The 13,960-nt window shown below is 23.0% G+C and overlaps 2 protein-coding genes and 1 pseudogene across 6 annotated transcripts; all 3 read right to left on the bottom strand.

Annotated features, from left to right (window-relative positions):
• Positions 1 to 347: 347 nt before the first annotated feature.
• LOC145836099 (uncharacterized) lies at positions 348 to 10,675 on the bottom strand. 5 transcript variants are annotated; one of them, XM_082943905.1, is made up of 8 exons: positions 10,580 to 10,673; positions 9,383 to 9,454; positions 5,595 to 5,691; positions 5,129 to 5,247; positions 4,528 to 4,605; positions 1,925 to 2,053; positions 1,310 to 1,362; positions 348 to 861 (listed from the first exon to the last, which is right to left on the bottom strand). In XM_082943905.1, exons 3-8 carry the CDS (start codon positions 5,665 to 5,667, stop codon positions 774 to 776), a joined length of 540 nt encoding a protein of 179 aa, XP_082800031.1. In that variant the 5' UTR covers positions 5,668 to 5,691; positions 9,383 to 9,454; positions 10,580 to 10,673; the 3' UTR covers positions 348 to 773. The 5 variants fall into 5 exon arrangements, with proteins under 5 accessions (XP_082800031.1, XP_082800028.1, XP_082800032.1 ...); XM_082943902.1 differs by having other exon boundaries at positions 9,396 to 9,454; XM_082943906.1 differs by having other exon boundaries at positions 10,584 to 10,657.
• Positions 10,676 to 10,743: 68 nt separating this feature from the next.
• Positions 10,744 to 11,661, bottom strand: LOC145835956 (coenzyme Q-binding protein COQ10 homolog A, mitochondrial pseudogene; annotated as a pseudogene).
• Positions 11,662 to 12,972: 1,311 nt separating this feature from the next.
• LOC145836665 (coenzyme Q-binding protein COQ10 homolog A, mitochondrial-like) lies at positions 12,973 to 13,437 on the bottom strand. Its single transcript, XM_082944450.1, has one exon. It carries the CDS (start codon positions 13,435 to 13,437, stop codon positions 12,973 to 12,975), a length of 465 nt encoding a protein of 154 aa, XP_082800576.1.
• Between the last annotated feature and the right edge of the window lie 523 nt (positions 13,438 to 13,960).

The following is a 13,960-nucleotide window of genomic DNA, read 5'->3' as shown; positions in this document are numbered from 1 at the left end:
ACAGTTCATAATAAATAAAATAAAGTAAACTTCAAAAAAAAAACTAATTAAAATAAGTATTCTTCAGCTTTTAAATTCAGCGCTTATAAATTCAGCGTTTTAAGTTATTAAAAACTTTAGATTTTCTTAAAAATTCTTTAGTAACTATTTTTCTTTTCATTATTCTATAGTTTGTAAAATATTTTATATGACATAGAAGATAATCATTAAAAAATACATTATTATCAAAATCATCATAAACTAACACCTTTCAAATATAGGTGCATGAAGACATCATTTTAAAACAGTTAAAACCATAACCAACTATTTCAAATAGAAAACAAAAATATGTTTTTTATCTTGCATAAAAAAAAAATTAAAAAGCATAAATAAACTTAAAATACTTGTAGATAAACTCATTTATGGCTTGAGTTTTATTAACATAGAAACGTTTAAAACTTTAAGACTGTCAATTTACGATAATGTCTTTGTTAATCTAACTTTTAAAAAAAAGTTAATTTTTACCTTAATTTCTGTTTTTTTTAACAAAGAAATGTGCTTTATCCTAAAGCCATTTTCATTACCAATAAGTAAAAAACAAACCTGATAGTAATTATAAGAAAAAAAATTCATTGAATTTAATCTATTTGCAGCAAAATAATTAATTTCAAAATATAAAAAAAATAATAGTATAGAAATTCTAGGTAGATAAAATGTCACGTATGGAAGCTTTAGGACGAAATGCATAATAAATACAACAAGAAATATTTGGCAGCATTAAAGTTTATTAAAACTTAAGAAGGTTTTTCTTTCAATGCCTTCATACCGCGGTAACTCAAGTATGTATTCCAAAACAAGTTGATAGTTTGCAAAAACAATATTCTGTGAAAAGTTAGGAATCGTTTAGAACATAAATAAATTTTGTAGTGATTTAGTCAAAATTTATTTAATTAATAAGATCATTAAAACTTCTGAAATTTTTTTAACTTTAGTTTTTTGTTTACTATAAAAAATTTTATATTTCCTTATGTCTCTTTTTATTATACAAGTACTGTAAAAGTTTTAACAGTTTTTTGTTATTCTTAGTTTGATTAAACTTATGTGCGCAAAATATTCATGCTGATGAATACTACACGTAAAATAAAAATATATAAATTAGAATATTAAAACTTTCAAAAAGACTGAGTAACTAATTTATTAAAATACTCTCAATTTTAAAAAATTCGTTAAGTACTTGTTCAACTTAATATACTGATATACCACTAATATTTAAAAATATAGTTTTTCACAATAAAAACCAACTAATTCTGTAAGTCGCATTAAATTTTACCTGAATTGATAAGGAATAAACATGAAGTTTACACATTGCATAGGGCCCCAAAACTGCAAAATAAAAATCAATCAAATTTATTTAATATTTTACATTAGCTTAAACTAAACACTATTGTAATTTCAAACTAAATAACTATTGTAATATGGTAAATTGTTAGTATTTAACTTATAGGTTAATTTAAAATTTACAAAAGCTTAAAGCAATATCTAAACTAATTTAATTAACTTGTTTTCAAGAGAGCCAGTTTTGCGTAATTTACCACAAAGTAAAGTTTAGAAATACAAAAACTAATTTGTAACAATACACATCAAAGTGCGGTTGAAGCTACTAATTTATAAAAACTATCACCTTCGAGCCTATAGAAAATGTATAATACATGCTTTAAAAACGTTACGAGCATCTTAAAACCAAAAAAAAAGTTTTCTGAAAATTTAGAGACACTTTGTTTTGATAAAAATTCGAAAAAATAAATTAACTAAAAATTTAAAGAAATTTTATTTTGAAAAATATCTTTATAAAACAATGTTTCATTTTATTAAAGATTTTCAGTTCCAATAAAAGTATGATTTAAACAGAATAGTATTTAAAAAATTTTAAACTAAAACAACTAACACTCCAAGCTTTAAGTTGAAGTTCGCTGTACAAACCCCAAAATCTATCTGCAATTGTTTGTAATTTCTCACCGTGTAATAATGGGTGCAAAATAGTAAAACCGGAGACGAATAAGGGTGATGTTATCATCTGAAATATTAAACTACTTTAGCTATTGTAGAAATTAGGTAAAAAACTAAAATATCTAAGAAATAAATAACTTTCGAAAATTACTACTAATATGTATAAAAGTTTATAACTTTTTATTAAAATATTTTTAAAGAGTAACGAATATGTTCTAGAAACTTTACTAGGTCTATGTTAAATAATTAACTAATAAAATAAATATGTTTAACTTCATTTATAAATAAATGACTTTAATTTTTTGTCATATATTCCCGCCATTAGCGGTAGAGAGATTGTTATTGAAATTTTGAAATATTATTTTTTCCAGTTGTTACTAGATTTTTGCACTGGAAATTTTTAAATAAAGTCTATAAAATTGGATTTACTAGTTGTTTAAAATAATACATTATTATAAAATATATAGCAAGTCACATATTATTAACACTAATAAAGTGATATAAAATTTATATCAAAAATAACAATGAATCCTGAAAATTCAAGAGTATTTCTGAAAACTAAAGGTTAAAGCAATTAGCTAGGAATCGTGGCCAAGCTCCCTTAAACGTCCTTGAAGGTAGCACCCCATACCACGATGGGGCTACACTTTAATGTTACTAAATTATTTAAAGTTTAGTGTTTAAGTTTTTTAAAATCATCAAAATTTTATTGTTTGTATATTTAGTAGAATAACAAAATTAGGTTATTCATTAAATGCATTTTCTTGTGATATATGCCTGCTTAAAAAAGAATAAACATTAAAATAAACATTTTGCAAAACAATGTTTACATAAGTAAATTATTATCACTATTTTCTTTTATTTGTTTTATACGTTTGGGGCATTGTAAAAAATTAAACTAAAAGTTAACAACTGTTTATAATTACTCAAGTTAAAAGATCTAAACTAAAAAGTAAATTTTTCATAATTTTAATGTCTTATTTTACTGATTTTTATATTTAAACGTAGAATATGTTACAAAAAAATTTAATTGAAAATAAAAGACTAATAAAAATTTCAAACTTTAATTAAATTTAACAGCTTCATTGTAATTACTTACAAAATTTTATTTTAATGTTTTTATAAGGTACAATTTACATTTTAGCTCAAACAATAAGTATTTTTTTATTTGAAAAATTGTTTGTATAACACTTAATGCCAGTATACACATTAGAAAAGTCATTTTGGTGAATTTAAAAATAAAATTGAAACAAATTTACAGCACTACATTTTAAAGTTTAAACATTCTTTAGAAAAAAGTATTAAACTTTGTTAGTAAATTATCACATTATATACTTCCGCTTTATTTGATTAAAAACATAAAAAAAAATTTTTTAATTAATTTAAATAAAATCATTAGATCTAATTTAGATTTAAAATCTTAAATTTTATTTTATTTTTATTCTAATTTTTAATAAGATATTCTACGTTTAAAAAACGTCAATTGAGTTTATGACTTGTTTTCTTTTTTATTAACTACAAACCAACATTATATCCTATGAAGTATTTGCACAGTGACTACACACATTTACATTTTCTCCCATTTTAATATTGCCACATGATGCTAGATATACGTCGGTTGGCCTTGACCTACGCATATTTCACAACATGCGATTAATTTAAATATTTTTACAATTAAACCAATATATCATGCTTTCACTTGCTTGCTAACAGTGTATATGAATACTTGCTTGCTCTTACCTTATTCTGTATTAGTTAAAAGTCTTATGATATGTCATACTAGTTTTTTGATTTTTGATAATAGATCTTTATAATTATTAACTAACTTTCCTAGAGTTATTTCTAAAAGTTTACTTCTATATTTCTATTATAATGAAAAAAACTTTTTACAACATTTTAACGGAAAACATTTTATTATTTTAAATTCATTAATATTTTAGATTTTAAAAAGTTAGTTTAATTTTTTTTAAACGCAGAACAAATCACTTGTCTTGTATAAAAAAATACTTTTTTAACTTATTTCAAAAAAATAAATAATATAAATTTACAAACTATAAAAAAAACTATAATATTTATAAATTTTTTTTGTAGAAGAAACTATAAATACTGCATGTTGTGAAAAAAAATATAGAATTTAGTTAAATTTAAAATATTTATGCTAAAATAATCATAGTTTTAAATGATTAGGAAGTATAAAGGGTAGTAAGTAATAGCATGTCTAAATTTCATAAAGTAAAAAAAGTAATTAATAAAAACTTTCTACAATAAAACAAAAAAAGACAAATAAGACAAGAAATCATTTACAAAAGAACTTTTAATTCTTCTAAAAATGTTATTGCTTAAAATTAAAAGTTAAAAAACCTATTTATTGATATGTTTTACTTTGATAATGTCTATGACTACTGACATGTTTACAGATTTAAGATAAAATTGTTTAAATAAAATTTAATTAACGATAGTTAATAAAAAAAATTAAAAAACTTACCACAAATAGACTAATTTTCATACATAAAATACTTAAAAGTATTACAACAAACATACTTGATCCATAGCAATTGCATAGTAAGGTTTTATTTTGTATACATGGTAAAATCTCATTGTAGTAGATCCTACTGGCCCCTACAAAATGTCATATAGTAAAAATTACTTTGGACAAAACATTTTAAAGCAGGTAAACTACCATAGGTTGTACTTGATTAAGTTTTTTTACACTAAGTTTTTTACCAATTTTATATTTTTTCAAACAATTTAAATTAAACACTAATAAATTTATAAAGAGATATTCTTTAAATTAATATTTTTTTAGATTATAAAAAGATATTTTAAAACTTCATAAGAACATACTTTAATATTAAACTTATACTTATAGCATTTTAAAGCAGGTAAACTACCATAGGTTGTACTTGATTAAGTTTTTTTACAGTAAGTTTTTTACCAATTTTATATTTTTTCAAACAATTTAAATTAAACACTAATAAGTTTATAAAAAGATATTTTTTAAATTAATATGATTTTAGATTATAAAAAGATATTTTTAAACTTCTTAAGAACATACTTTAATAAATTAATATTAAACTTATAGCCCTATATAGCAAAAAACTTTTTTTTTGCTCTATAAGAAAAAATAAATAAATAAACTAACAAAAAAACAACATCCTAATGATGACATTATGGCAGTTCTTTTTAAATCATACTTCTGATCCTTGTTGGTAGACCTTTCAAATGATTGAGCTATACAGTCCCCACATGCTTGCAATATTGCTATGAAAAAAACATTATGAACTATTATCTTAAGATGTTATACTATTTAAGTTTTATTTATACAAACAAACTTTAAGAAAGGGTTTATAAGGACAAAATAAATTATACTAGTAAATTTTATAAAATACGAATTTTCTGAAATACAATTGTTTCTTATAGATAATTTTTTTTAAATTTTTTAATTTTCGTTAAAGTTTTTATTCGAAAAGAGACATTCTTAATAACATCTAAAAATTTTTTTACACCAAATCGTTTTTTAAACAGTATAATAACTTTATGAATAATTTAAACTTTATTTTTAAAATTACAGCTTACAGTCTTTAATATTTTTTTTCTAAATATCTTACCTGCACTTACACATGGAGTTCTAATAGGATACTTATCTATAAGTGAACGGTACCATCGAAAAAATAAGGCCATGTCTTGATAACCAAATTAATAACACTGTAAAAATAAGTATTTATAGTTATGAAACTATTTCTAAATAAAGCAGTACTTCTCATATATTTAAAATTTACGGACTGTTTTTTGTGCACATTACCTCTTAATATTTTTAATAGTTCTATTATTGTTATTGCATAGCAAGTGAGCTGTGTTTGTTATTATAGAAATATAAAAATATTATTGTATGATGTTATACATATATAACATATGTAATTAAGTTTACTAATTGTTTTATTTCTGTAAAAAAATAGTAATACTGTTAAAATTGTAAAAACTATTATATTAAAATTTACTTAAAAACAAACCAACTAGTGACTGCGTATAAAATATCTGTTTCGATTAGTTACAACTGAAATAACACTAGTTTTTTTATATAAACATATTTATATATCAAACTAAATATAAAATCATAACAATCATGTTTGAAATTATTTTAAATGTATTTAAATACATTTAGAATAGTAACTTTCAAACTCCTAAAAAGTATAGATGCTTTTAAAATTTGAAGAAGATTATCGTTATAAATTTAGAATTTTTTAAATATTTAAATACCTTTCAAACTAGATTAATGAATTTAAAGATTGGAGTTTTACTGTAATTTAATATCCGAACAAAAATTCTTAAATTAATATAAACTTATAAAAGGATTAAATCTTTTATTGTTTTAAATTACCTGAGTACAGTAATTAAAATAATACTTTGTTTTCTATACAATTACATTTCAATCTACTTTAATGAATAAATAGTATATCTTAACTTTAGTATTTACTTTACCTTAAAACATTTGGTGATCAATAATAAAATAATTAAGCCATATTAAGTTAGTATAAAAATTTGTTTCTAATAAAAAAATAAAACTATTTAAATTAAAGTATCACTTAAAAAAGCTAATCTAGTTTTTACAGTCTTTAGAACAACAAACACTACTAAAAATTTCTACTATGATTACTTAACAAAAATAAAAGTGATTATAATTATTATTGTAATATCACATAGTCTTAGTCATTAATTTACGTCATATATCCTGACTGCTGCATATTTAAGCTTTTATAAGAAATATTTAACTTATATCAAGATACTATAATTAAAATAGAAAGATAATTTTCAACTTGTTTTATGAATTTAAGTTCTAAGATTATTTAGACTAATGTTAAAACAAAAAAAAGTATGAGCTATCCATCAAACAACTAAACAACAATGACATTTTTTATTTTTGGTATCTGCCAAAATTAAATGTAAAAAACTTAACAAGACTTATTTCGAATGGTACTTCTATATTTTATTTAAATCAAAATCATGTAAAAAACAAGTTTGATGGCCATAAAATTTTAATACAAGAAGTTTACCAGTGCAAACAGGGGTTTTTCGAATACATTCTTATAACTTTTTTCACAAAAACTTTCTGAATTTCTTTGTCTTTCTAATATTTTACTGGTCTAATTGTTGAACTTTTTATAAAGCACCATAAACAGAGTAGCCACTACGTTTAGCAGTTTCTTTCAGGTTATCTGATTTTCTTCCAGGTTTTCAAAAGTACATGTTTTTTTTGTCAATTTTTGTACAAGAATAAACATAAGTTAAAATCTATCTTAAATAGTCTAAAAGTGTTAAAAGGATACCGTAATGCTACTTTAAATGCTTGTATAATAAAAAAAATTCAAAATGTTATGAAAAAAAAAATTATATGATAGATTTTTCGTATCTAATCTAAATCTTATTCTTTTACAAGTAAAAATTTTCAAAATTCAAGGTTTTTACTTTATTATAAATTCTAGGATTCTGTATTAAATGGCCAACCTGCTTAAATGTATTACTTTGTAAAAAACTTTTGAAGTATGTATCCAAATTTCTAAAATTTCATGAATTAGAAGCATCATGTAGAATTTTAATACTATTTGCCTCTTATAGATATTATGGTCCTTTAAATATGAAAAATTGTTAGGTATTTAGAAACTTATTTATTTTGTAAATCTATTTCGTATTGTTTTATTTTGAACAGCATAAACATTTTTCTGTAAACTAAAAGCTTTTAAAGAACTTCCAAAAACTAAACTTTATACTTTTTACACATTCCAAATTAAGTATAGATTACAGTAAGTGCTTTTTATTACTATTGTTTTTATAGTAAACAAACTATCTAAAAACTTATTAAAAAAATTTAGAAAATGACTCAAACTAGCGTTTTTTAATATTTATAACTAGTTATTACAAAAACAATATTGAATATTATTACAGGGTAAATACAAACAGTACAGTTTTTAATTACGTATTATTAATTATTTTACTCTCACTTTAATTAATCTTTTTACTTAATTAATGGACTTTTAAGACAAAAAAAACTTTATTTAATCTTATAATGACATGGAGTTCAAAGAAGTATTAGCACTGTCATGATAAAACAAAATTATAAAAATTAACATTTGAAAAAAAATTTAACGATAATTATTGTTGTGACCCTAGTACGGAGAAAGATCTTTCAGTCTTCGAACCACTACAAAATAATTTAAAAATATATTATTTGAAACTACCGATTTAAAAAAATACATGCATTTGAAATCATCTTACAATGTTCTATTAGAACTCTAAAAAGTTTTATCAGATATTTTTGTTTGAAAAATTGTAAAAAGTTTTTAGTGTATATCTATGATAGTTTCCTAAATATGCAAATTTTATAAATTAAATTTTAATATGTTGATACATCAAACAAATAAATTTTAACCAATTGTTTAGAAGTAAAAAATTAAGAATGTAGTATTAATTAAAAACTGTATCCTAAAATACAAATAAAGCTATAAATTATTAATATTTCAAACTAAAAGGTAAAAAATTTAGTTACAATAAGAATTTCAGTAGTTATATATTTTTTTAGCTTTTGCTTTATTAAATAATTCTAAATAACTTTTTTTTTAATTGTATTTTAATTTGTAATCAATATATACTAAAAAAATTATAAATTTTAGAAAAAAAAAAATAAACAAAGAAAATTTTAATAAGTTTAGCCATAAGGCATAAAAATAAGCACATTACTTTTATGACTAGAACTTTTTTTACTACGAGCATGGTTTTGAAAAATATAAAAAAAAGGAACACTAAAAACAATTTATTAAATTCAACAATTGTTTTATTACTTGGGTATTTTTATTACTTGGGTATTTACTTATAAAACTTTGATGTACTTTTAGTTTATATAAAACAAAATTAAGACGTTGAAGTATTGGTAGAAATAATTTAGGAATGCTTTATATATTTTTTAAAAAAGCTATTGTATGCTTTTACTTGTATTTTTGTATCTTAGTCATTACAACCTTTAAAAGAATTTTCTCATTAAGAGTTTAATGCTCTCGATTTTTATTTCATCCAGAAACAGTATAAATTTATTTTTACTTAAAAATATTGTTGTACATCTTGGTCATTTGCAATTTTTAATTTAAAGAAACGTCTTTAAAAACATGCTACAATTATATTTTTTCTCATTACCTTTAATACAGTTTTACAACTTCAAATAAGACTAAAATACAATATTAAATATAATATTAAAAATGAACAAAAAGCCTGTGAACTAATTAAACCTATTAATGGTAAAATCTTATAAATGTTTTACAAAATAAATTAGACTAGTTAGTCTTAACTCCCATACATAAATTTCAAAATAAACATAAACTATAACATAACAAAAATAAAACTTATTTACTTAAGTATCTTACTTTGTTTCACCTATTTGTGAACTTGTACGGTCACGCCCCCTTGTTAAGCTTCACACCCCCTATACGTATTTCAATATTACTGATATATTACAATAAATACTGCTATTGTATGCGTAAGTTAGCTATTTTTAAATTAACCTAAAATACATTGAGAGAAGTGCGATAGTTTTTAAACAATTTAATTTAAACTTACTTTTTTAAATAATTATATACAAGTTTCAACATATAATACAATAATAAAGTAGCATAAAATTAGAAATGAAATAAAATAAGTTTGATCTAAGTTTTATATTTATATATTTTATAAGATTTTTTGATAACGGCTAAGAAAAAAAAAGTTACTTATCTTTATTTATAACCTACTCACAATTTTTTATCATTAAAAAAAATATATCTTAATTCAGTTTTTATACCACTTAATACTGCATACCAGGGACGTAGGTAGTTCGAAAAAGTTACGAATCTGAAAAAATCAAAAAATCTGAAATGGACGCGTGATAACGTCCTAGAGCGAACACAGCATTTTAAACTACCTCTAATGTTATTGAATTTAATATGAAAATATGCAGTTATGTTAATACTTCAAAAATGGAATGTTTAAGTATGGGTGATAACAGTTAGATAACAAGGCAATTTACTTTGCTCCACACCCCCTATGACTTTTATTTTTCTTTATGTGTTGCCACTTGTGTTAACCCAAAATAAGTATAGGAAAATCACAATTTAACTCAAAAATATTTATATTGTTTTCAAAATCAAAAATTTAAGGTAGTCAATAGAGACAAGCTTAAATTATGCAAATTTTTGTAACATAAAATTGTATGATTTTGATTTTTGAAGCTATAGCTTCCATTAGAATCAATTTAGCAATGCAGCTTTTTGTTAATTAAAGCTTTAACGCGCTAAATGTTACAATTTGGATGTATTTAATTCGTTCAATTTTTACACATATATAACTAAGTATATATATTAATAAAAGCTAAGCAAGAAAAGTCTAATAAATAAAGAGTATAATCTATTTTATAAATGTAATCAAAAACTGTATAAACTATGTTTTAAAAGTTTTATAATGTAAAATTTTAACTTCTGTCTTTGTTTTAAATATTACATATAATCAAATAAGCACACACACTACTTTTATAACTACAACAAAATGATTTTTTTAAATCATAAACAAAACTTACTTACAACTTTTTTTATTGAAAAAAGTTTTCAATGAACAACTTCTTCGAATTGGATTATACAAAACCAATGTTTTATTACAAATTCTTCTGAAATCTAAATTTATCAAATAAAGTACAAAACGATATTGCAAAAAAAAAAATGATTCTAAAACAAATCTATCAGAAATAATTTTGAAAATAAAGTGTTTTTTTCTTAAAGGTTTTTAAATACTCATTGTTAAATTACTCCATAAATTAGTTACTTGGATAACTAGTCATTAAAAGTAATGTTAGTTTCAAAATTTTATAGCAGCATTTTTTAACTGAGCCTATTTATTAGTCATACAATAAATAAAATAAATTATTCTGGTGTTTTAGGGAATTTTAGTATTTTTTTTTAAGTATGAAAAGGAACTGAACAAGAAGTATGAGGTAACACTTTTCAAGCATTATTAAAAACTTTGAATCTTAATAAAATACGTAATGAAAAAAAAATTCGTAAAAAACAAAAACTGCTATATTCAAACTTTTTATCTTGTTAGCTTTTTAGCTTCATGTTGTTTTTTTGCTTCTTTTTCGAACGCATTAACCATTTTCTTGACTATTTCATTGAAAAACACATTGGCTAACTTGGAATGGAGCATGGACCTGAACTCGAACTCCACGTGAAAGTCAATGACGGTCAAGTCTGACTTGGACGAAACGGGACTGAACTTCCAATAGCAAATCAGCGAGTTGAAAAGCCTCCCGTCCATGCAGTGGGCTTCCACAAACTTCGGCTCGTTGAACTTCAGCAGGGAGGTGTAGTGTTCTTTGACCGGGCCAAAACCGACACCCAGCTCGGCTCTGGAGCTGGACTCTTTCTCTGACGTCACAGTGCTTTTGAAGCAGTAAGGCACGAAGGTCTTGTAGTTGTCCACATCCTTCACCGTGTTGTATATTACAGCCGGTGGAACGTGAACCAACTTGCGTTCCCTGTGCCTCAGTGTTTTGAAGCGCTTGGCCGTTAGGAACAGAAAGCTTTCCTTAAAAATTGTGTTGTGGATTGAGATTCGGATGCATGCTTTTTGCATAACTTTGTACTACTTTTTTGGAGTTTTTAAGTTTCTGAAAAAAAAAATTATTAAGCATTAAAATTAAAAGTCACAATTAAGTTTAAATTCAAGTAAAATTTGAAAACAGTTCTGAAAGTTTTTTAATCATATTTAGATAAAGCTTTAAAAGTTTTATTTCCATAAAATTTTATCTTTCAAAAAACAAAAAGGAATGAAATTACTAAAATAATAAAACCATCAAATTATTTTAAGTGGGTTAAAGATGATAATTTATGAAATTTTAAAGATATTACAAGAACATTTGTGAAAAAGGTCTAGTTTTACAGACTGATCAGTATAATAATAAAAAATTAAGAGTAAAACTTATTTTATGTAAAAAAATAAAGTTTTTATTACAAAAAAACTTGAAAACTATTTTTAAATCATTTATTAAACCGAATACAAAGTCAAACAAATTTATATTATATACAACTAGTTTTTAACTCTTTCTTGTTTAAATTTTAAAAAGTTTAATGATTTCTGTTAATTACTTTTTTAGTCTTCAATATTTATTCACATTTTTTACAAGCAGTAAAGACATAAAACTTTGTAGGTATATTTTGCAAATAGAAATAAGTTTTATTAACCAATTATGTCATATTAGCTTTTTTACTAAAATTTTATTTAAACCACCAACTTAAAACTTTAGTGTTTCGAACTCTTACAAAATTCAACTGCTTACAAGCTAGAGTAAGTCTGCATACTGTTACTAAGTTCTAATCTGTACCTTCTATTATACAGTCATAAAGTTCTCAATGGTTTTTTTTTTAATTTAATTTATTTTAAACATTTTCTAAGAGTACTGATAGTAAAACAGTTCAATCAAAAGTCATTTTTATAGGTGGTTGATAAAAAAGGTGTTATCAAAAATGTATGTAAGTGGGTTTTGATAATCATGTACATTGTATAATTCACCTAATATCAATATAAGCAAATAAATATTAAATAACACATTATTCAATTATATTATATATAACATATCTAACTTCTATTATAAGCTATAGAAAGCTTCTATTAATAGCTATAGAAAGATAATGGAAGCTTCTGAACTACATCATTTTTATATAATCTTTTATTGTAAAAATCAGTTTTGTTTAGGTTTTTTTTTATTAAAGTTGTTAATTAATAGAAAACACATTTACTTTTCACTAAGAAAATTTCAAAAAAATTTTAATACACAAAATATTTTCAGTAGTTATTTTTACAATCAAAACACAAAAATATTGTCTATTACTCATCAAGTATTGTTTCTTTATACGTATAAAAGTAAAAATTGTACATAAACTCGTATGATACACTTTTGGCAGTTATAGCTGTTCATTAAGCCTTTGTCAAGGCAGGTTTGATTTCTGCAGCTGCTGATTGACGCTTGGCTTCCTGCTCAAAAGCACCAACCATTTTTTTGACAACTTCATTGAAAAATAAATTTGCTAAGCTTGAATGGAATTGCGACTTGAACTCAAAATCAACATGAAAATCAATGACACACATCTCAGGCGACCTAACAGGCTTGAACTTCCACATACAGTTAAGACTATTGAAAAGTTTTCCATCGCTACACAACGCTTCAACAAAATCTACATCTTCAAACTTAAGTTTTGAAGTATAATGCTCAGTTACTGGACCAAATCCAACACTTAATTTTGCATTTGAAGTGTTTTCTGTTTTAGATACCACAGTGCTCTCAAAGCAATAAGGAACAAAATTTTTATAATTGTCAACATTTTTTACAGTCTCATACATTACTTGAGGTGAAACATTCACCAATTTCCTCTCATTGTGCATTAATGTTTTTGATGATTTCAAGCGTTGGTTAGTTGTTGTTGCAGCGCTTGGTTCTAAAAAGTGTGTTAGTTTTATTCTGAATCCGATTCTTGATACTCCTTTGTGTAAACTTTGCATAACTTGACTAAGTGTGTTACAAAAATCAAATAAAACACTTATATACAATTCTGTAAAAATATAAAAGTTATCAATAATTAGGATACTAGTTATTGACTACATAAAATTTTAACTTAAATACCATTTTTTAGTATTTTAACTTCAAGTACTTAAAATTTGTAAGCATTTTGTAATAAAAATTTAACTAGCAATAATAAAAAAGTTAAAATCTATATTATAAGTGGTTGTCCGTTGTTACCAATGTTGTTGCAATATAATTAGAATATTTTCTTTTACAAACTGGTACTTTTACAAGTCTGGTACTTTTATTTGAATTAAGTTCCTTGTAAACTTTTAACACTTATTACTCAAAGTCTTTTATACATCATTAAAAAATTATTTAACCCTTTTATCAAAAATACTAATA

The sequence above is a fragment of the Thalia democratica genome, chromosome 5 (assembly GCF_965202585.1).
Source record: "Thalia democratica chromosome 5, ktThaDemo2.hap1.1, whole genome shotgun sequence".
NCBI classification, from domain to species: domain Eukaryota; kingdom Metazoa; phylum Chordata; class Thaliacea; order Salpida; family Salpidae; genus Thalia; species Thalia democratica.
Note: the sequence above shows the minus strand (reverse complement) of the source record. Positions and strands in the feature narration are given on the sequence as shown.

Excerpts from the sequence above, each read along its gene's own strand:
- LOC145836099 (XM_082943903.1), bottom strand. The coding sequence starts at position 5,667 with ATGGCCTTATTTTTTCGATGGTACCGTTCACTTATAGATAAGTATCCT. Across the intron at positions 4,606-5,128 it reads CATTAGGATGTTGTTTTTTT|GGGCCAGTAGGATCTACTAC; the intron begins GTTAGTTTATTT and ends GACATTTTGTAG. Across the intron at positions 1,363-1,924 it reads TTCAACTTAAAGCTTGGAGT|TTTTGGGGCCCTATGCAATG; the intron begins GTTAGTTGTTTT and ends TTTATTTTGCAG.
- LOC145836665 (XM_082944450.1), bottom strand. The coding sequence starts at position 13,437 with ATGCACAATGAGAGGAAATTGGTGAATGTTTCACCTCAAGTAATGTAT.